The 23,711-nt window shown below is 35.2% G+C and overlaps 1 protein-coding gene across 2 annotated transcripts in view; it reads left to right on the top strand.

Annotated features, from left to right (window-relative positions):
• The window catches only part of LOC103511034 (calcium-activated potassium channel slowpoke-like), a 41,643-nt gene extending 18,360 nt beyond the window's left edge, over positions 1–23,283 (top strand). Inside the window, exons 4-8 of one of the 2 annotated variants that reach the window (XM_026824909.1) lie at positions 888–999; positions 1,467–1,618; positions 4,036–4,203; positions 21,953–22,044; positions 22,130–22,274. In XM_026824909.1, coding sequence (XP_026680710.1) covers positions 888–999; positions 1,467–1,618; positions 4,036–4,203; positions 21,953–22,044; positions 22,130–22,160 — 555 coding nt within the window. In that variant the 3' untranslated portion in view covers positions 22,161–22,274. Of the gene's footprint in view, positions 1–887; positions 1,000–1,466; positions 1,619–4,035; positions 4,204–21,952; positions 22,045–22,129; positions 22,275–23,069 lie in introns of those variants that run through there. The other variant, XM_026824910.1, reaches the window with a different exon arrangement.
• The last annotated feature ends 428 nt before the right edge of the window (positions 23,284–23,711 follow it).

Here is a 23,711-nt window from a genome sequence, read left to right as displayed (position 1 = left end):
CGCCCGTCAAGTGGCATTTTACTTTGACGGACACGTGACAGCTAACTGTTTCGATAGAATAATGAAAGCGCTTGAATCGTTAGTGAATTTTCTACCTCCTTGGGTAATAATGTAATAAAGAAAGGCCTGGGCTAGCCTAGTTAGCATGGTTGGCAGCTGTCTTGTAAGCATCTCCTGGGACAATAAAGAAAGGGCCAGCCTAGTTAGCATGGTTGGCAGCTGTCTTGTAAGCACCTCCTGGGACAATAAAGAAAGGGCCAGCCTAGTTAGCATGGTTGATTTGACGGACACGTGACAGCTAACTGTTTCGATAGAATAATGAAAGCGCTTGAATCGTTAGTGAATTTTCTACCTCCTTGGGTAATAAAGAAAGGCCGGTGCTAGCCTAGTTAGCATGGTTGGCAGCTGTCTTGTAAGCACCTCCTTGGGAAATAAAGAAAGGGCCAGCCTAGTTAGCTGGGTTGGCAGCTGTCTTGTAAGCACCTCCTTGGGAAATAAAGAAAGGGCTAGCCTAGTTAGCTTGGTTGGCAGCTGTCTTGTAAGCACCTCCTTGGGAAATAAAGAAAGGGCCAGCCTAGTTAGCATGGTTGGCAGCTGTCTTGTAAGCACTAGGTCGTGGGTTCGATTCCTTTTTTTTACTATGACTTGAACGTGACATGATTACAGTAGGAATCGGGCCTATAATATACATTATTAGGTACATAAACCTAGTAGGTACAGTCAAACCTCATTTGGCAGACACCTCTGAATAGCAGAGAAAACCTCTAGAACCGAGAGTATTGGTATTCGCTATTCGGAGGTTTCACTGTATTAGAATTCATTCAACTTTAATAAATACAAATAATAATAAAAAATTAATTTAACTTTTGATTTTGATTTGATTTCAGTTCATCGCCGCCAGTGATAAGTTGTGGTTCATGTTGGAAATGTATTCCTTTGTCGATTACTTTACTATTCCGCCATCTTTTGTATCCATTTATTTAGATAGGACATGGATAGGTAAGTTCAATTCCTCCTCATTAAACATATTATGTACCAACTTCATAATTTGTCAGGTCACTGCATTACTCCTTGAGGTTTTTAGTGACGGGTGTTTTATTCTCCATTTGTCGACAAACTACCAGAGCACCTACTTAAATTAACCAGCATGAGTGTGGTCGGGAAAAGCCAGCAGCACGCAATTGCCCAAATGGTCACCCATCCGGATGTCAACCACATTCAACGTTGCTTAACTTCAGTCGACCATGGCGTACATTTAACGTGCTATCACCGCTGGTAGGAGATTGTTTGTCTCACATTGCTGGTATTGTTTCAAAACACGAAATTTGCCTCAACCCATAAAGAAAATTCAATTTGCCTTAACCCATTTAGACACGGAATTGATTTTCTTGCCTTAACCCTCAACCCACGAAGAAAATTTAATTTTTCTTAACTCAGTAAAGACACGGAACTGATTTTCTCTCCAGGTTTAAGGTTCCTTCGGGCACTCCGTCTGATGACAGTTCCCGACATTCTGCAGTACCTAAATATCTTGAAGACCTCAAGCTCAATTCGACTCGCGCAGTTGGTATCCATTTTCATATCCGTGTGGTTGACAGCGGCTGGAATTATCCACTTGGTGAGTTTGTTTGTTTGTTTGTTTCCATTGGATTTGCTTGCTCTTGTAGTAGCAGCACTGATGGTTTTGATGGCTTCTGCTCTGGTTAGAATAAACTTTCAGTTGTTCAGGTGCAAAGAATCGTTCATCTTGAGGTCAAATTGCTTTGTTTGGATGGGTTTGTATTAAGCGATATTAAAGCAAAAGCAGCCAGCCTAGTTAGCTTGGTTGGTAGCTCATCTGCCTTGTAAGCGCTAGACCGCGGGTTCGTTTCCCGCCCGGGGCGGAATTTCCCCTGACCGGACAATGTTCTTTCTCGGAACGGTTGGCTTTCCCCTATCCTGTCTTCCTGCTCTCTTCGATTTCGAGCCTAGTTAGCATGGTTGGCAGCTGTCTTGTAAGCACCTCCTGGGACAATAAAGAAAGGGCCAGCCTAGTTAGCATGATTGGCAGCTGTCTTGTAAGCATCTCCTTGGGAAATAAAGTAAGGGCCAGGCTAGTTAGCTTGGTTGGCAGCTGTATTGTAAGCACCTCCTTGGGAAATAAAGTAAGGGCCAGCCTATTTAGCATGGTTGGCAGCTGTCTTGTAAGCATCTCCTTGGGAAATAAAGTAAGGGCCAGCCTAGTTAGCATGGTTGGCAGCCGTCTTGTAAGCACCTCCTTGGGAAATAAAGAAAGGGCCAGCCTAGTTAACATGGTTGACAGCTGTCTTGTAAGCACCTCCTTGGGTAATTAAAGGGTCAGCCTAGTTAGCTTGGTTGGCAGCTGTCTTGTAAGCACCTCCTTGGGAAATAAAGGGCCAGCCTAGTTAGCTTGGTTGGCAGCTGTCTTGTAAGCACTAGGTCGTGGGTTCGATTCCTTTTTTTTACTATGACTTGAACGTGACATGATTACAGTAGGAATCGGGCCTATAATATACATAATTACATTTTATACCTAGTACAGTCAAACCTCTATTGGCAGACACCTCTGAATAGCAGAGAAAACCTCTAGAACCGAGAGTATTGGTATTCGCTATTCGGAGGTTTCACTATATTAGAATGATATCAATTAATTCAACTTTAATAAATACAAATAATAATAAAAAAAATTAATTTAACAATACACGTCTATAGGTAACATCCTGGTCGTGATCTGACTATCTGATAGCTGATCTAATATCAACAATATTCCGCTGTCAATTAAAACTCAAAGCAGAAGATCAAAATCCAAAGTCATTCGCTAACGAGGTGGTGGCGCAGTAAATTTTTAGTTTGATAGTTTTTTTAACGCTTTATGAGACAAAGTTAATAATTAAGCAGGGTTCATCAGATCATCAGAATTGTCTAAAACATATCCATACTAGAAACTTTCATTTGGTGTAGTGATCAGATTCGTATAAGCTTAACTCATCCCTTGGGGCAGTCGCCCCCTATACCTAAGCCTCAGAGTGAGCTTTTTGTGTGTGGAGTTAAGCTGTAGTGGTCAAGACGTCCCCCTACTAATCAACAGAACATGAGTTCATTCCCAGTCGAGGTATGGAATTTTATCATCTTTTGTTGAAAAATTTGTCCACAGTAGTACTAGGTAGTAGTCTATTGCTGGAAAAAGAACCTATTTAGTCCAATTGAAGCAGAATAAATAAGCACTACATACTGACCTATACTGCTCTGTCCCTTGTTCTTTTTCTAGTCTGGTTACTCTTCAACCACGTGCAAAACTGACGGCCACTTTTCTCAGTCTATTTTACACAGGGAGAAAAAAACCTACCTATACCAGCGCAGCGGATGAAAAAGAAAATGGCAATGACAGACGAAGAAGATTGTAATCGAAACGTGGAATGAACTCAAGACCATGCACATATTATTATATTTATGGTGGATTTCACCAATGACCTAATAAGATATTTCACTAATGGGAGAATTTTCAATCATCCAAAAAGGAGTTTTCAATCATCCAAAAGGGAGTTTTGAATGATCCAAAAAGGATCATTAAAAACTCTTTTTTGATCATTGAAAATTCTCCCATTAGTGAAATATCTGATTAAGTCATTGGCGAAATCCACCATTATTATGTACGAAAAATTGCTCTTGCTAGGAGACAAGACAGGAATTCGGACTCCTGAGCAATAATAGGTAATACTCGACACATTTTCCCATGATAGGGAAGTATGACGTAATTGGCCTGGCAAGAAAGGCCTTGTTGCAAGACCTCTAGTTCCGTCCACGTGTCGAATTATGGCCGGGACCACAAGGCGGAATTTCCCCTGACCGGATAATGTTCTTTCTCGGAACGGTTGGCTTTCTCCTATCCTGTCTTCCTGCTCTCTTCGATTTCGGGAATAAGACCTTAGCAGTTACAGTTCCCTCTATCAAACATTAAAAAAAACACACACACACAAAAATAAATTCATGATTTGATTTGAATTAATCACACTTTCTCTTCCTGCCTGTCCACAGTTGGAGAATTCCGGGGACCCGTTCGAGTTCAACAATCCGCAGCAGCTTTCGTATTGGACATGCGTGTACTTTCTCATCGTCACCATGTCCACTGTGGGGTACGGCGACGTGTATTGCCAGACAATCTTGGGAAGAACATTCCTCGTGTTCTTCCTCTTGGTTGGATTGGTAAGTGATCCTTTTCCCCTCTTTCGCTTCTAGTGACTTACCAACTTATGATTAACTTACTCTAATTGCCGGAACTACAATCGGATTAAGGTAGAAACACTCTACCGTCAAGTAACGTGAAGTCATGAGGAGTCAGAAGGATGTAGTTCAAAGTTTTCCCATAATATTGTAGGTAATTTCGTCGAGGACAGCCACACAACACACAACAGCTTCTAGTGACTTACCAACTTATGATTAACTTACTCTAATTGCCGGAACTACAATCGGATTAAGGTAGAAACACTCTACCGTCAAGTCACGTAAAGTCACGGGGAGTCAGAAAGATGTAGTTCAAAGTTTTCCCATAATATTGTAGGTAATTTCGTTGAGGACAGCCACACAACGATGACGTGACGTAACGTGATGGTAGTGTGTTTCTGCCTTAATTGGCGGGACTACAATCGGATTACTTGGTTTAAATTTAAAGTCTTGGACCCCACTCAAGTCCTTTATTAAAACTGTTTTCTTATCCTCCCGAAATCGAAGGAACACATTACAAGTTAAATATTTCACAAAATTCTTGGAAAGGAGTTAGCTGAATAGTTTAGTGTTACTCTTGTTCATCTCCTAGATCCAGAAATCTGATTGGCTAAAATTTTGAAATCCACCAATCAGATTGCTCAATCCAAGAGTTAAACTTAAACCAAGTTAAAACTGTGTGGTCCTGGCCATAATTTGACACGTGGACGGAACTAGAGGTCTTGCAACAAGGCCTTTCTTGCGAGGCCAATTACGTCATACTTCTCTATCATAGGAAAATGTGTCGAGTATTACCTATTATTGTTCAGGAGTCCGAATTCCTGTTGGGAAGAAAGGAACAGTATGTAGCTATGTAGGTACTGCTGGGGATGAAAAATTCAGCTAAGGGTAAGGTGCGTACACATTTGCGCGCCGCGACTGTGGTAGTTCTGGGTCAATCCGGCGAACGTTTAGTTTTGATTTTGACTAATATGCAACGAACACTTCCGCGACATAGCTGATATTGTAGTCTCTTTCTTATGGTGGATTTCACCAATGACTTAATGAGAGATTTCACTAATGCGAGAATTTTTAATCGGCCAAAAAGGAGCTTTTAATAATCCGAAAAGGAGTTTTTAATTATCCAAAAAGGAGTCTTTAGTGATCCAAAAAGGAGGAGTTTTTAAAACTCCTGTTTGGATAATTAAAAACTCCTTTTTGGATGATTGAAAATTCTCCCATTAGTGAAATATCTTCTCTTAGGTCATTGGTGAAATCCACCATAAATATAATAATATGTGCATGGTCTTGAGTTCATTCCACGTTTCGATTACAATCTTCTTCGTCTGTCGCTCATTGCCATTTTCTTTTTCATCCGCTGCGCTGGTATAGGTAGGTTTTTTTCTCCCTGTGTAAAATAGACTGAGAAAAGTGGCCGTCAGACTATCATCTAATTAGTCCCCGTCTAATTAGTGCAACTGATGTCCTCATTCGGGGACATCTTTTGTAAATTTAAAAGATTGTAAATGTCTCGTTGGAATGCTTTAACTAGGTACCCACCCTTACTTAAATACAGAAGCTTTGCTTAGCTAAGTGTCTTCTTATATCTGATGGACCATACCTTCAGTTTGCACAATATTACGTGAATACCTGACGGTTGCTTAAGATAATCATTTCAGGGCCAAGTCTATAGTCTCATGTTGACTTTGTGTTTTATGGAGATGAAATGGGACATTTTTCATGCATCTACGATTGTGCGGAAACACACAAAGTGCCTTTCAACGTGAGACTATAGACCTGTGGATTAGTTATCTAGCCTTTATATGGCGCTCATCAATTGCTTATCTTTATTTTAATGACGTGACGTGACTTTATTTATCTTTTCCATTACTCATCTTTATTTCAATTCTATTGCTCGTCTTTATTTTCATTTTACTGACGGAGCTTTACACTTTTCATTGGTCATCTTTATTTTCATTTTACATACGTGACTTTTTCCTTACTTAAACTTCATTTTGCCTACATGGCTTTATCTCCTTCATGACTAAATTTTCCACTGCTCGTCTTTATTTCCATTTTATTAACGTGGCTTTTTACATTTTCTATTGGTCATCTTTATTTTCATTTTACATACGTGACTTTACTTTTTCCTTACCTCAACTTTATTTTGCCTGCGTGGCTTTACTTTTTCCATACTTCATCTTTACCTATTTTAAATTTATCTACGTGACTTTACATTTTCCATAGCTCATCTTTATTTCCATTTTACCTACGTGACTTTTTCTCTTCAATATAAGTTTCCTTAGTCCCTTCATTTTTCCTCACGTCTTTCCTTTGATAATTACCTATTTACGAGGGAAAAATGGTACTTGAAAAAATGGTAGGTACTTTGTATGCTAAATAAATGAAACATCAACAACAACAATTAGCACATATGTAGCTATATCATTCAAAAGTCTGCACTACATAATATGCATTGTAATTCAGTCAATGACAAATGCAGCTTTAACAGCACATCCAAAGCTGACATTACCAAGCTTAATCTGTCACTCCGTAAATTAAATATTTGAAGAGCTATTCGAGTTAGCAGATGCTCCGACTTCCCACGCTGTCTCACGTTTTTATTGGAATTTTAGCATTACATACAAACAGGGAGAAAAAGAGCTCAAAGGGGTGGATTTCAAAAAAAAAAAAAATCCTTTCCTAGAAGGCCTGTTAAACTAACAGCCTGTTAAGTTCCATTTGATTTGTATAGATAGGCTTAACAGACACGATAAGCAAACAGGCTAAATAGTAAATAGTTGGTGAAACCCATAATAAGAATCTTGAATAACTGTGGATAAAGTCTAGGTAGGTATGTAGTTTGTAAAAATTCAATTTAAGTGATAGATGTAATTTTTACAGGAAAGTACCTACATAATATCTTACCAACATGTTTGTTTATACTTGTACGTACACTAACTACCTATGTGGGTGCTATTATAAGAGTACTAGGTAGGTACATCTAAAATCTAGATAAACCGCGTTTCAATAAGAATAGGTACCTCTACCTGCTCATGAAATATTTATAGGTACAAATAGGTAACAGGTACCTAGCACATCGTGCATACCACGTCACGTACCTAATACACGTCTGTCATTGGTGAAATCCACCATAAATATAATAATATGTGCATGGTCTTGAGTTCATTCCACGTTTCGATTACAATCTTCTTCGTCTGTCGCTCATTGTCATTTTCTTTTTCATCCGCTGCGCTGGTATAGGTAGGTTTTTTCTCTCTGTGTAAAATAGACTGAGAAAAGTGGCCGTCAGACTATCATCTAATTTGTGCAACTGCTGTACTCATTCGGGGACATCTTTTGTAAATTTCGCGTCTTAAAAGATTGTAAATGTTTCGTTGGAATGCTTTAACTAGGTACCCACCCTTACTTAAATACAGAAGCTTTGCTTAGCTAAGTGTCTTCTTATATCTGATGGACCATACCTTCAGTTTGCACAATATTAGGTGAATACCTGACGGTTGCTTAACTTAATATAATCATTTCAGGGCCAAGTCTATAGTCTCGTGTTGACTTTGTGTTTTATGGAGATGAAATGGGACATTTTTCATGCATCTACGATTGTGCGGAAACACAAAGTGCCTTTCAACGTGAGACTATAGACCTGAGGATTAGTTATCTAGCCTTTATATGGCGCTCATCAATTGCTTAGCTTTATTTTAATGACGTGACGTGACTTTATTTATCTTATCCATTACCTACTCATCTTTGTTTCAATTCTATTGCTCGTCTTTATTTTCATTTTACTGACGGAGCTTTACATTTTCCATTGGTCATCTTTATTTTTATTTTACATACGTGACTTTACTTTTTCCTTACTTAAACTTTATTTTGCCTACGTGGCTTTATCTCCTTCATGACTAAATTTTCCACTGCTCGTCTTTATTTCCATTTTATTAACGTGGCTTTTTACGTTTTCCATTGGTCCGGGTCAAATTTTCGCTGGTCAGTTTTTAGTGCCAAAACACGTTTTGAGGTCCCTAGAGCCTAAATACAAAGTTTCAGCCATTGGTCCGAGTGTCTGTCCTTCTGTCTCTCTGTAAACAAAATATCTCGAGAACGGTAAGAGCTAGAGACTTGAAATTTGGCATGCAGATGTCAAATGTGACAAGGATGCGACACGAAACTTTTGGTTAAAATCGGTGCAACGCTTGGCGGCATTTCGGCAGCTTTTCGGTGTAATTCAATAATATCTCGGCAACGGTATGAGCTAGACTTGAAATTTGGTATGTAGTTCACAAATGTGACAAGGATGCAACTCAGTCCTCTTTATTTTCATTTTACATACGTGACTTTACTTTTTCCTTACCTCAACTTTATTTTGCCTGCGTGGCTTTACTTTTTCCATACCTCATCTTTACCTATTTTAAACGTGTAAATATTTGAAGAGCTATTCGAGTTAGCAGATGCTCCAACTTCCCACGCTGTCTCAGGTTTTTATTGGAATTTTAGCTTTACATACAAACAGGGAGAAAACGACATATTTACATTTTCCATAGCTCATCTTTATTTCCATTTTACCTACATACGTGACTTTTTCTCTTCAATATCAGTTTCCTTAGTCCCTTCACTTTTCCTAATGTCTTTCCTTTGATAGGTACTTAAAAAAATATCAACAACAACAATGAGCACATACCCATATCATTCAAAAGTCTGCACTACAAAATATGCAATGTAATGCAGTCAATAACAAATGCATAACAAATGCAGCTTTAAAAACACACCCAAAGCTGACATTACCAAGCTTAATCATGTCACTCCGTAAATTAAATATTTGAAGAGCTATTCGAGTTAGCAGATGCTCCAACTTCCCACGCTGTCTCACGTTTTTATGGGAAATGCAGCATTACATGCAAACATTTTTTCAGAGGTTTGACAGAGGGAACTGTAACTGCTATGGTCTTATTGTTCTGAAATCGAAGAGAGAAGGAAGACAGGATAGAAGAAAGCCAGCCGTTCCGAGAACGAACATTATCCCATCAAGATAAAATCCGCTCCGGGCAGGAATCGAACCCGCGGCCTAGCGCTTACAAGGCAGACGCGCTACCAACTAAAAGAGCTCAAATAAGGGCTGGATTTCACAGAAAAAAATTCTTTTCTAGAAGGCCTGTTAAACTAACAGCCTGTTAAGTTCCATTTGATTTGTATAGATAGGCTTAACAGACACGATAAGCAAACAGGCTAAATAGTTGGTGAAACCCACCATAAGAATCTTGAATAACTGTGGATAAAGTCTAGGTAGGTATGTAGTTGGTAAAAATTCAATTTAAGTGATAGATGTAATTTTTACAGGAAAGTACCTATATATACATAATATCTTACCAACATGTTAGTTTATACTTATACGTACACTAATTACCTATGTGGGTGCTATTATAAGAGTAGGTAGGTACATCTAAAATCTACATAAAACTCGTATCAATAAGAATAGGTAGGTATATACCTCTACCTGCTCATGAAATAGGTACAGGTACAAATAGGTAACAGGTACCTAGCACATCGTGCATACCACGTCACGTACCTAATACACGTCTATAGGTAACATCCTGGTCGTGATCTGACTATCTGATAGCTGATCTAATATCAACAATATTCCGCTGTCAATTAAAACTCAAAGCAGAAGATCAAAATCCAAAGTCATTCGCTAACGAGGTGGTGGCGCAGTAAATTTAGTTTGATAGTTTTTTTAACGCTTTATGAGACAAAGTTAATAATCAAGCAGGGTTCATCAGAGCATCAGAATTGTCTAAAACATATCCATACTAGAAACTTTCATTTGATGTAGTGCTCAGATTCGTATAAGCTTAACTCACCCCTTGGGGCAGTGGCCCCTACACCTAAGCCTCAGAGTGGGATTTTTGTGTGTGGAGTTCAGCTGTAGTGGTCAAGACGTCCCCCTACTAATCAACAGAACATGAGTTCATTCCCAGTCGAGGTATGGAATTTTATCCTCATCTTTTGTTGAATAATTTGGTTCACAGTAGAACTAGGTAGTACTCTACTGCTGGAAAAAGAACTTATTTAGTCCAATTGAAGCAGAATAAATAAGCACTACATACTTACCTATACTGCTCTGTCCCTGTTTCTTTCCCTAGTCTGATTACCTACTCTTCATTCTTCAACCACGTGCAAGATGGGCTAAAAACCTTGACCCATTAAAACCGTTCTGCAAAACATAAAATGTGTATCATCCTAAATGTAGAAGACAGGTAGGTAGCTAATTACACCATGTCCTGCTCCTACAAATATACCGAGTGTACCAAAATGATGTTCCCAATGTAAAATTTGATCGGAACGAAAATAGAAAGATATTCTATGAGGGTTGAGGATAAAGACCAATGGTTGAAAGTAAAAGCGTAGACCCCCTATTCGGGCTTTGTTTAGATGTTTAGAAGAAAATGAAGAAAGAGAAAACTGAGGGAAATGTTCAAAGTACGTGATAAATACGTTTGTAGCAAAACTGTTCTGGAATGCCACAAACAAAATAAGAATAATTAAAAGCGTAGACCCCCTATTCGGGCTTTGTTTAGATGTTTAGAAGAAAATGAAGAAAGAGAAAACTGAGGGAAATGTTCAAAGTACGAGGTACATAAATACGTTTTTAGCAAAACTGTTCTGGAATGCCACAAACAAAATAAGAATAATCATGGCCATTTCGAAACGGATAGGCACTAAAAGAAGAATACACATGACTTATTTTTTGATTTCAATGAGAGATTTTATTCGCATAATGGCGCAGTCTTAAAATCCGGTCTTCCTCTTGGTTGGATTGGTAAGTGATCCTTTTCCCCTCTTTCGCTTCTAGTGACTTACCAACTTATGATTAACTTACTCTAATTGTCGGAACTACAATCGGATTAAGGTAGAAACACTCTACCGTCAAGTCACGGGGAGTCAGAAAGATGTAGTTCAAAGTTTTCCCACAATATTGTAGGTAATTTCGTTGAGGACAGCCACACAACGATGACGTGACGTAACGTGATGGTAGTGTGTTCCTGCCTTAATTGGCGGGACTACAATCGGATTACTTGGTTTAAATTTAAAGTCTTGGACCCCACTCAAGTCCTTTAATAAAACTGTTTTCTTATCCTCCCGAAATCGAAGGGACACATTACAAGAAGTAGAAACAAAACACGTCACGGTCAACTTAGACAAAAGAGATTTTGTATGAACACTTGATACCATGGGACCTAGATTGGTGATTCAAGATTCGGCAATTAATTCAGTCATTTTCTCCTTGATGATAGATATTTAAAGTTCAATTCAGGCTGAAAAAAGTAGGTAGAATTTGAATCGCTTTATACAGGACGCAATCCTATGGTTTAGACTTTATAGGTTTAGACCAAAATTGCATGATATGTAAATGATACGTAGGTTTGAGTGTAGAGGCTTACAAAGTTATGTAGACTGTTCTGGACAAAAGAATGGTGCTATTTTAAGAGTTATAATAATGCTCGCAACTTTCAAATGTGAATACCCCCATAATTTTTCAATATGGTTAATTTATGATGGTTAAAAACTTGTCATAAATTTTGGCAAGATTGGTTGACAGGAATTTTTCTGAATGGGAGGAGGAGAAGAGAATCAATTTCATTGTCCATTGAAAATTTAAAAGTTCTTGTTCAGGAATTCGAACTGACGACAAAGTTTTATAAAATTGTTCCAAGGGGCGTAGTCAAATTTCTTCGACCGATCTTCACATAAACCGAATAGATAGTTATGCTGTAAGAGATACTATAATAGATACATAGATAAACAATAACGGAACATGGTAAGACAAATAATCAGATTAAAATTTAAAATAAATTTTCTTTCTAATGCTTACATAATTATCTCTACAAAACAAATAATGATGACTTTTTTATAATTATTTACAAATTTAACAAAACCTGATCCTGTTTTTCCAAGTAAACACAAATGCTCGTAAGTTATCTAAACAAAATAAAAAACTCAACAACAGATTCAAATCAGAGCATGCCATTACGAAACCGAATGGGTTAATAGAACTTTAGGCCAAGACGGCTGACTTGAAATGAAATCTCAAGGATAGGAAAAATCTTTCAAGTTATTTATTTTGAATTTTAATTTTTTTTTTCTTTTCAAATTAATAATCCACAATAATTCAGATTAAAATACAAGACACAGGTTGGAAGAACTTTTTTTATAGATAAAAATAATAAATTAAATAGGCCAAAAAATTTAACGAAAATGGAAAACGGCTAGCAACAAGAAACAAAACCAAAACAAAGGTATTATTATTTTTTACAATGAATAGTGTCAAAAAAGGGTTGAAAAGATTGCAAAGTTTGCAAGGGTTGCAAACAACGCCTTACTCTGCAGCGTGTGCAAAGGGCATTCCAATAAATGTGGGGCTCAACGTTTCAGTGTACATCTCCATGCCGGTGCCTCTCAAATAGGTATTTTGGAAAAGTTAGGATGATGGCTATTTTGGTTTCAATAATTTTACAATACCATTAGTTGTAAAAAAGTAATATTTACAAAAGAGAAAAGCAGATCAAGTCAGATATTTTGTAGAATATACAGAAGAACAAAATAATATGCCAACTTTAAAATTAAAAGGGATTACCTCATTTCAACACAGATGTGATTTCAAGAAAAGAAGCATTATTTGCAACAAAAAAGGTTATGAACAATGTTGAAGACAATTCCTCTCAAATAATCGTTTTGCCACGTCTGAATCCCCACTGTCTGTGAACCAGGCTCTATTAGTTCTATAATATTCATTAAGTATCATATGGAAATAATTAAGCACTCTTATAAATAACGGTAACATTCTGTAATACCCCAAAGGATAAATTCTATTTAATCATAGCAGACCAATTTACCAATTCTCTTATGTACGTGCAATCCTTATTCAAAGACTGTGCATACCTTCTGTGATTGTTTTTATGTATTGTAAAATAATCTTTAACATTTAGACACAGCCTTTTTGCAAGTAAACAAATACTCGTACACTAGTAAAGAAGAGCTTTTAGGTAGGTAATATTAATATTCAAAGAAAATATCAAATCGCCTATACCGGAATTTTTTAATATTCTCCTAAAAAAAGGAATTTAAAGAATCTAGGTGGAAAACTTACCGTTTTGAATTTGGTAATTTTTTCGCCAATAAGAGACACTTTATAATTGTTTGGCTTTGCGATGTGTTCATCCTTGTTGAAAGGCATTTCATCATTGTAAAGAGTGATTTCATGATCATTGTAAAACTGTCGTGTGAATTCATCGCAACATGTGATATGAATCTTGAAATATTTCATGCCTCTCAAATAATCGTTTTGCCACGTCTGAATCCCCACTGTCTGTGAACCAGGCTCTATTAGTTCTATAATATTCATTAAGTATCATAGGAAAATAATTAAGCACTCTTATAAATAAAGGTAAAATTATGTAACAACCCAAAGGATAAATTTCTACTTCGTACTTAATCCCAGCATACCAATCCTCTTGTATGTAATCCTTGCTCAAAGACTGTGCATACCTTCTGGGATTGTTTTTATTTTAAAATCATCTTCAAAATTTAGACACAGCCTTTTTGCAAGTAGGTAACCAAATACACTAGTAAAGAAGAGCTTTTAGTTACGTTTGTATGTAATCCTTGCTCAAAGACTGTGCAAACCTTCTGGGATCATCTTCAAAATTTAGACACAGCCTTTTTGCAAGTAAGTAACCAAATACACTAGTAAAGAAGAGCTTTTAGTTACGTGATAAAATATCAAATTAGGTATGCCAGATTTTTTTTTAATATTCTCTCTCTTTTAAAGGAATTTAAAGAATCTAGGTGTAAAACTTACCGTTTTGAACGACCTCATAGCAAACAGATTTGCCATCATGGTAGAAAACCCAGGAGCAAGGCAACTTTGAGCTATAAAACCTAACTTTAACTCGGCTAGACAGATGACGTCATCTCCCTGCTTCCAGTCCCAGGATGGAATGTTCAGCAAGTATGCCTGAAACAGAACAAAATATTTTGCTTCCATCCGGCACCAAAGAACCAATTTTATTTATTTCCCTGGCACCGAAGGACCAATTAATTATTTTCTCTTCTAATAACAGCATTGAATTGTTGAATACGGATTTATGACATGTCTGGCACATTGCATACCTAGAAATAATTACCAGGCATTCATACAAAATGTATGGCCTTAGGGTACTGACGCGGATTACAAGACTCGGTACCTAGTGACAATAGGACGTTCAATGCACCACGTACCTACCCCCTGGATCACTGAAGTTAAGCAAGTTTGAGCGTGGTCATTATCTGGATGGGTGACCACCAGGGAAATCTCGTAGTGCTGGCTTGTCCTTTTAACAAAAATGAGGTATGGTCTTAACAAAAATGAGGTATGGTCTTAAAAGTTTGAGCGTGGTCATTATCTGGATGGGTGACCACCAGGGAAATCTCGTAGTGCTGGCTTGTCCTTTTAACAAAAATGAGGTATGGCCTTATAGTACGCTTAAATGTTCAGCGTATTTGTTTACCTTATTATGATATTGCATCAACTGAATGATAACCCGTATGTCGTCCGAGTAGTTCTTGATGGAAATCACTCGCATGATGTTGGCCGCATCTTCAGCGTCCGGATCTTGGCAGTATTTGTTGGCCAAAACCAGACAAGCATCCGCCTCATGTACCTGAGGGAGCAAAGACAACGGTCAATACTGCTGGCCCAAATAATTGGTCAACTTTTTTTCATTTTATTTTAATATTTTTATTGAATCGGTATTGGTAATCTTTATGAAAAGAAAAAAAAAACAACCTTGAGGTGCGAAAATCAACTTTTAAATTATGAAAATGAAAGTTTGGTGTCGTTTTTGAAATGTCGCCTGCTATTTGTCCTCATGCGGCTGAATGTATCTCAATACCAAGTTAGTAAAGAACCGAAAAATCGTGATTTAAATTTTACATTTAAACGATTTCTAACTTCTTCTAAATGAAATTAGATAACCGTAAGTCCATGTCTCTTTAATCTCATTTTTATAATGTTTGATCGCTTGATCACAATAAGATTTCTATGCATCAAGTAGGTACTAGGTACTGGAAGTTTTATTTATTTAACTGTTAAATTAGGTATTTTGTTGGTAATTTTTTCGCCAATAAGAGACACTTTATAATTGTTTGGCTTTGCGATGTGTTCATCCTTGTTGAAAGGCATTTCATCATTGTTAAGAGTTATTTCATGATCATTGTAAAACTGTCGTGTGAATTCATCGCAACATGTGATATGAATCTTGAAATATTTCATATAAAATCCGGAACAGCCTTGAGCTTGGAATCAAATCACAACCTTGTCAAATGGAAAAGACCTGAAGCATGATAAATGATCAGAAATCTAATTAAGTTGAGGCCAAAAACTGGAGCAAACTTCGAAACAAAACACGTCACGGTCAACTTAGACAAAAGAGATTTTGTATGAACACTTGATACCATGGGACCTAGATTGGTGATTCAAGATTCGGCAATTAATTCAGTCATTTTCTCCTTGATGATAGATATTTAAAGTTCGATTCAGGCTGAAAAAAGTAGGTAGAATTTGAATCGCTTTATAAAGGACGCAATCCTATGGTTTAGACTTTATAGGTTTAGACCAAAATTGCATGATATGTAAATGATACGTAGGTTTGAGTGTAGAGGCTTACAAAGTTATGTAGACTGTTCTGGACAAAAGAATGGTGCTATTTTAAGAGTTATAATAATGCTCGCAACTTTCAAATGTGAATACCCCCATAATTTTTCAATATGGTTAATTTATGATGGTTAAAAACTTGTCATAAATTTTGGCAAGATTGGTTGACAGGAATTTTTCTGAATGGGAGGAGGAGAAGAGAATCAATTTCATTGTCCATTGAAAATTTAAAAGTTCTTGTTCAGGAATTCGAACTGACGACAAAGTTTTATAAAATTGTCGCCTCTGAAATAATTTTACTGTCATTTCGAAAATTTGTGGGGACAGGGTTTGAAAAGATAATTTTAAATTTATGTCCTTTTTGTAATATCATAATGGTCACTCGACAAGGTTTCAAAAAAACAGGCTGGACTAATAAATCTTGGATAACCATTGTTCAGATCTAGATAAAGGATAGAGGACAAAAAAAAAAAAAAAAAAAAAAAAAAAAAAAACATTCAGCATTAGTTCAACTTCAGAGCATTTTCATCGCCATAATTATCATTTATTTATCTCGGGTGTGTTGTTTTTACATAAGAATGCTTTTTCTAAACCATCAAGGCGATGAAAAGAGAATACTTAAAATAAATAATAAAAACATGCATCTGCAGTGTCATGAATAACACATAAAGGCCAAGGACGTGTTGGGAAATTGCAAAACTCATTTTAGTTTAATTTCAACTTTTTTAGACTTGGTGCCAAGATTTTCCTTCCGAACAAAAGGTCTTAAAGGAAAGTTAAAGAATAAAGTTTTCCTAAAAAGGATTCTGCAATTTTGTGAAACTTTTTACATTGAAATATGTAGGTACCTAAGTAGGTATGTAGAATGTAGATAGAGCCTAGATTCAAAAGCTAGAAATTAAAATGCATTTCAACAAGAGAAAAAAGTCGCCAAAACTCGATAGCGGCGAATTGTACAATGCACATTGCATAACTAAATTAGATACCAGGCATTCATACAAATTTACCCTCCCCATTCAGTTCACCTTGGAGTTGCTATTTTGGTGATTGCCACATTGCATATCTAAAATAGATGTTGAGCGTTCATAAAAAGTTAAAAAATATTTTGTATTTTGAGATCGAGATTTCTTTGTTCGCCTCTTTGATGAGTTGATTTTGTTACGAGGTTTATTACTAGTTACACCTAATTTTTCCAAATCTTAATCCTTTGTCCGACTTTTCCTATGACTGATCGACATCCGTAGTTTTCAACTTGACATTCCATCATACACTTCATTTTCTTATTACTGCTCTACTACTTTTTACTGTAGATAGCTCGTTAATTTATACTGGCGATCCATATGGACTTTGGTTCACACGAGAATGTCCTTGGCTTTCAAGGACAAGTGCATTCAAAATATCAAAATGTCCAACAATCAGCTCAGAGAGATATTCAATTTAGAAACCATCTAAATGCTGAAGGCAAAAGGCGCAATTAATACTTCTGTTCTTGAATCAAAGTCCATATCTTGGTGCAATTATCTTTTCATTTGAACCTTTCTTTTTTTTTTTCTACTACTTTTTACTGTAGATAGCTCGTTAATTTATACTGGCGATCCATATGGACTTTGGTTCACACGAGAATGTCCTTGGCTTTCAAAATGTCCACCAATCAGCTCAGAGAGATATTCAATTTAGAAACCATCTAAATGCTGAAGGCAAAAGGCGCAATTAATACTTCTGTTCTTGAATCAAAGTCCATATCTTGGTGCAATTATCTTTTCATTTGAACCTTTCTTTTTTTTTAAACGCAAATAAGGAAAATTATTACATACCTACAGACTTACTTTGTGTTGCTTAGCTGAAGGCAAAAGGCGCAATTAATACTTCTGTTCTTGAATCAAAGTCCATATCTTGGTGCAATTATCTTTTCATTTGAACCTTTCTTATTTTTAAACGCAAACAAGGAAAATTATTACATACCTACAGACTTACTTTGTGTTGCTTCTTCTTGCCTTGTTTCTAACACAGATCAATGTTGAATGTTTTAATTTAGACAACAGAGGAAGCACGATTCAGATGAACTTTCACAACAAGGGGGGACTACAAAGTATTGCACCATCCGATTCATGCTTCATTTCCGCCATTTTGTTTTGCAAAGAAGTTTGTAAATTCCAAAGAGGAAATGGGAAACCAGAAGCCGTCCAATGTTTTCGAAGACGATACCTAATATTCAACTTTTGGTTGTACAGTAGCTAAAAATTGGAATATTTTGAGTATCGGATTATTTTTTATTTTCATTAACATTTATTAAAGTGTGCTAACATAATATCGGATTATTGAGTATCGTTTTAACTACAGAAAAACCATATGAATGCAAAAACTCTCCAAAACCAAGAGTAATCAAGTTGAGGGAAAAGAGGAAAAGACACACTGAAATTAAAGTTGTCTTTGAACATGATGGTGCAATACTTTTGGTTCTCCCTATAGAGAGGTGGCCTTTGAGCAATCAGTATTTTATGTCTCCTCCATGTTCTAATTTGAAAGTCTGTGATGAGTTTTCTTTCCGGTTTTTCGTTCACTTTTCATTTCTCTGTAAATAGATTAGACTCTGTTTTTGCTGCATTGATTTCTTAGTATTTTACTGCAGGAAACAAAATGGAATGCGAAAATTGTACATTATAGCTACAGCATAAATGTTCTCTACAGTTGTAATATCAAAAAGATGACTTCTCAATTTATATGATAAGTATTCAAATAATGTATCTAATGCAATTTCTTTTCTAATATCAGTTTATCATCAGCTACTTAAAATTGTGATAAAACATTCCGTTGTCGAACATTTCTGATATCTTTAGATTGATAATATTATATTTATTTATATTGTGTTGTAATTTTGGTTCTTTGTTGAAATTTTCAATGATTATTTTGAACTTGTGAATCCTTCAGCATCTTGAAAGACAATTGTAAGACGATAAGTTGAAATGATTATAGCAAAAGTAATTGGAGTTTGAATTTCAAACATGGATGTTAAAGACCTGTTAAGAATAAGAACTGTTGAAATTGAAGAAAATGAAAGTAACCAACTATTCTATCATGATTAGATAATTCTTAGCTTAGTAAACTCACTTTTTTTTCTTTTTCAATAATACCTATCAATAACCAATAAAGGTACTAAGTAGGTAGATATGTAGATATTTTTGGCTACGCCCCTTTGATGACGAAAATAGGTGATGTTTTTTCTCCCCGTAAGAAAAATCGCTTTTCTATCCCCTCCAAAATCACAAGTAGATAAAACAGTTGAACGTATTTTTTTAATCTGTAAATATGTTTAGTAGTTAAAGCTAGAGAGAGAGAGAGGAAGGGGGGAGAGAGAGAGAGAGAGAGAGAGAGAGAGAGAGAGAGAGAGAGAGAGATTTTGCACTTCCCCATAGCATACCCGGTAACCACAACGAAGACGATACCTAATATTCAAGGTTTGGTTATACAGTAGCTAAAAATTGGAATATTTTGAGTATCGGATCATTTTTTATTTTTATTAACATTTTTCATTAAAGTGTGCTAACATAATATCGGATTATTGAGTATCGTTTCAACTACAGAAAAACCTTAAGAATGCAAAATCTCTCCAAAACCAAGAGTAATCAAGTTGAGGAAAAAGAGGAAAAGACACAGTGAAATTAAAGTTGTCTTTGAACATGATGGTGCAATACTTATGGTTCTCCCTATAGAGAGGTGGCGTTTGAGCAATCAGTATTTTATGTCTCCTCCATGTTCTAATTTGAAAGTCTGTGATGAGTTTTCTTTCCGGTTTTTCGTTCACTTTTCATTTCTCTGTAAATAGATTAGATTTTTTTCCCCTTTTAATACGTTTAGATTGAATTTAGACAACCGATTGCGAATATTGCAAATTTGGATTGCGTACTAGGATTTGAAGGTGGTAAGGCATTAAAAACTGTTCCTATTAAAGAAATAATTTGTAGATTGCGAATATTGCAAATTTGGATTGCGTACTAGGATTTGAAGGTGGTAAGGCATTAAAAACTGTTCCTATTAAAGAAATAATTTGTATCTAGATAACAATGAAATTTGAAAAACTTCACACAAAAGGACAAGGTAGCGGGCTCAGTGTAAAGAACCAACTTGTTGCTAGATTACAACAATAAATGGGTGCTTTTCAAGATAGTATAGCCATTTAGATTAATACCTGATACTTTCAGTTAATAGAACATTAGCTTCATTTAATTCTTCAATGTGCGTCAAAGGGTTACTTCTTTTCCTTCTTTCTTTGGTCATTTACTTGTTAATTTTCTATGGCTCTTTAACAGTACCTACACTTATTTTGCTTTCTAAATAATTTTAAATCGATGGTATTTCTCGTAAGTATATGTAGCATTCTATGGCTCTTTAACAGTACCTACACTTATTTTGCTTTCTAAATAATTTTAAATCGATGGTATTTCTCGTAAGTATATGTAGCATAATTATTTTCATCTATTTTTAAATTTTTAATAAAATAAATTTTAAAGAAAGGCTGCATTTGGACTTTTTGTTAATCAAATTCTTTTGCATGATTTTCAATCAGACGGCAATAAACAACATTATTTCAATTTCAGGTAAATTTTTGACTTTGTTGTTTCGTGTTAAAATTTTATTATATTTAGCACATTTAATATTTCCGTCAGACCAGAATAAAGTTGATTCCAAGGGGCGTAGTCAAATTTCTTCGACCGATCTTCACATAAACCGAATAGATAGTTATGCTGTAAGAGATACTATAATAGATACAAAGATAAACAATAACGGAACATGGTAAGACAAATAATCAAATTAAAATTTAAAATACATTTTCTTTCTAATGCTTACATAATTATTTCTACAAAACATATAATGATGATTTTTTTTATAATTCTTTACATATTTAACAAAACCTGATCCTGTTTTTCCAAGTAAACACAAATGCTCGTAAGTTATCTAAACAAAATAAAAAACTCGACAACAGATTCAAATCAGAGCATGATATTAAGAGACCTAAAATAATGATATCAAAGGCCTACCCACTGTAAAAAGTTAAAAACAATGTGTTTCTTCTAGAATAGCTACCTATCACAATGAAAAATACTAAAACTATAGGGGGAAATAGAAACATATCCACCTTGGAGTATTGGAATATCAAACACTTAATCCTGGACATGATGAAAGTTCTCTTGATATATCTATGTAATATTGTTCAAACAACTCTCATGTTGGTACATAGATTGTAAATTCTGGCGTACTGTGGTACAAATAATGGTAATTCACTTTTCAACAAAACTCGCATCAGCTATATTTCTGATATCTTTAGATTGATAATATTATATTTATTTATATTGTGTTGTAATTTTGGTTCTTTGTTGAAATTTTCAATGATTATTTTAAACTTGTGAATCCTTCAGCATCTTGAAAGACAATTGTAAGACGATAAGTTGAAATGATTATAGCAAAAGTAATTAGAGTTTGAATTTCAAACATGGATGTTAAAGACCTGTTAAGAATAAGAACTGTTGAAATTGAAGAAAATGAAAGTAACCAACTATCAACTATTCTATCATGATTGGATAATTCTTAGATTAGTAAACTCACTTTTTTTCTTCAATAATACCTATCAATAACCAATAAAGGTACTAAGTAGGTAGATATGTAGATATTTTTGGCTACGCCCCTTTGATGACGAAAATAGGTGATGTTTTTTTCCCCCCGTAAGAAAAATCGCTTTTCTATCCCCTCCAAAATCACAAGTAGATAAAACAGTTGAACGTATTTTTTTAATCTGTAAATATTTTTAGTAGAAAAAAATCTGAACACATTTAATATGAAAAAACTTCCACAGTACAAAGCAAATAAAAACAGTTTTCGTCAAATTCAAATACTCTTATGAACAGAACAGTGTGAAAAATGGCTACTTGTTTCTTAGAATATTTAACATTTATCTCGACATTTACCAGCACACAATTATAGCAAAGCTGTCATTCAGCAAAACAACTCTATTGACTTTTGACATGTACATTTGATCTGGTTGTTCACATGTAGGCAATATTCGCCAGTTGCATCCCAGAAATTATTGATCTCATTGGAACTCGACCCAAATATGGAGGCACTCTGAAGAACGAGCGTGGAAGGAGGTATGACTTCCAAAATCTAAAATTCAATTAAACTTTATTATTTTGGGTAATGTTATGTCGTACAACATTCTTGGTAAAACAGGAGGTATGACTTCCAAAATCTAAAATTCAATTAAACTTTATTATTTTGGGTAATGTTATGTCGTACAACATTCTTGGTAAAACAAAAGTCCAACTTCAGGAAGAGTCCTCTTTTCCTTCTTGAAGTTCGAACAACTTTCCTTCTCTTAGTTTCTATATTTTAATTTCTGACCTAATAGTTAGTACATTAAAATAGGTATATTAAAATAGTTTCATATAAAATAAAATTGGTAAAAATTTGTAGTCGAAATGTTTACGTTACTTAAATTTTATCTCAAAATAGTAATTTATTTATTCATCTAATATTAGTTTAAACACATAATTTAAACCAACAAACTCAACTCACACAGTCAAATGTTCGTATGTGCAATGAACAAACAACATCAAGCAACATAATATCTATCAAAGAGTTCACTTCTGTTGAAATGTTTCCTAATATAAGAAGATAATGAGAAAATAAATAACGAAGATAGTAACAAGAGTGATACATTATACATACAATATGCTGGCAACCTATTCGGTATGTCGAATAATCTTTGAATTTTGTGGCTTATAACTAATTTACATTGTAGGCTACCTATCACAATGAAAAATACTAAAACTATAGGGGGAAATAGAAACATATCCACCTTGGAGTATTGGAATATCAAACACTTAATCGTGGACATGATGAAAGTTCTCTTGATATATCTATGTAATATTGTTCAAACAACTCTCCTATTGGTACATAGATTGTGAACTCTGGCGTACTGTGGTACAAGTACAAATAATGGCAATTCACTTTTCAACAAAACTCACATCAGCTATTTTAGGATTGAAAAAATTCGCAAAGCTACATGCCAACTTGAGGGTCCATTTGTAACAATATTTTTCATCGAGTTGACACAGTTAGAGACAGGGTTACTACACACTGAATTGATTGAATACTCCCTATGTACTCATAGGCAGTAATGGCCAGCTGGATCCCAGAGATTACGGAGCTTGCGGGAAATCGTTGCAAATATGGTGGAGAATACAAGCGCGAGCGAAGGAGGCAAGCCTAAACAATAATATTGTTTATATTAGTTCTTTTTCCTGATGAAAATTTAAAACTATAAATCTCCTTACTTTATTAAATGTGCATACATTTCACCCTATCCAAAGTCCATTTTTTTGCATTTTTATATAGTAACAAGAGTGATACATTATACATACAATATGCTGGCAATCTATTCGGTATGTCGAATAATCTTTGAATTTTGTGGCTTATAACTATTTTACATTGTAGATACCTTTGTTTCATATAAAATTCTTTACATTTCCTAAATGCAGTGTTGTATTCAGTGCAGGATTACTAGGGAAAGATTAAATGTCCACGTTACGAAAGACATCCAAATTAGAATATCGAAATTTAGTAATGAAATAGAATTTTATTAAAAGTATTATCTAATCATCATTGTCGTCCCTCACTCATATTATCTTCTTTTATCCCGAAAAAAATGCATTGTATGGGGTGAAATTTGTTAAAATAAATATTCTCATTAATTAATCTCCACATTAAGAAGTACTAATAGTAGATGTTTTAATAAAGATAAACACTCATATTA

The sequence above is a fragment of the Diaphorina citri genome, unplaced genomic scaffold, assembly GCF_000475195.1.
Source record: "Diaphorina citri unplaced genomic scaffold, Diaci psyllid genome assembly version 1.1 scaffold666, whole genome shotgun sequence".
In the NCBI taxonomy this organism is placed as follows: domain Eukaryota; kingdom Metazoa; phylum Arthropoda; class Insecta; order Hemiptera; family Psyllidae; genus Diaphorina; species Diaphorina citri.
This window is presented reverse-complemented; position numbering and strand designations above follow the sequence as displayed.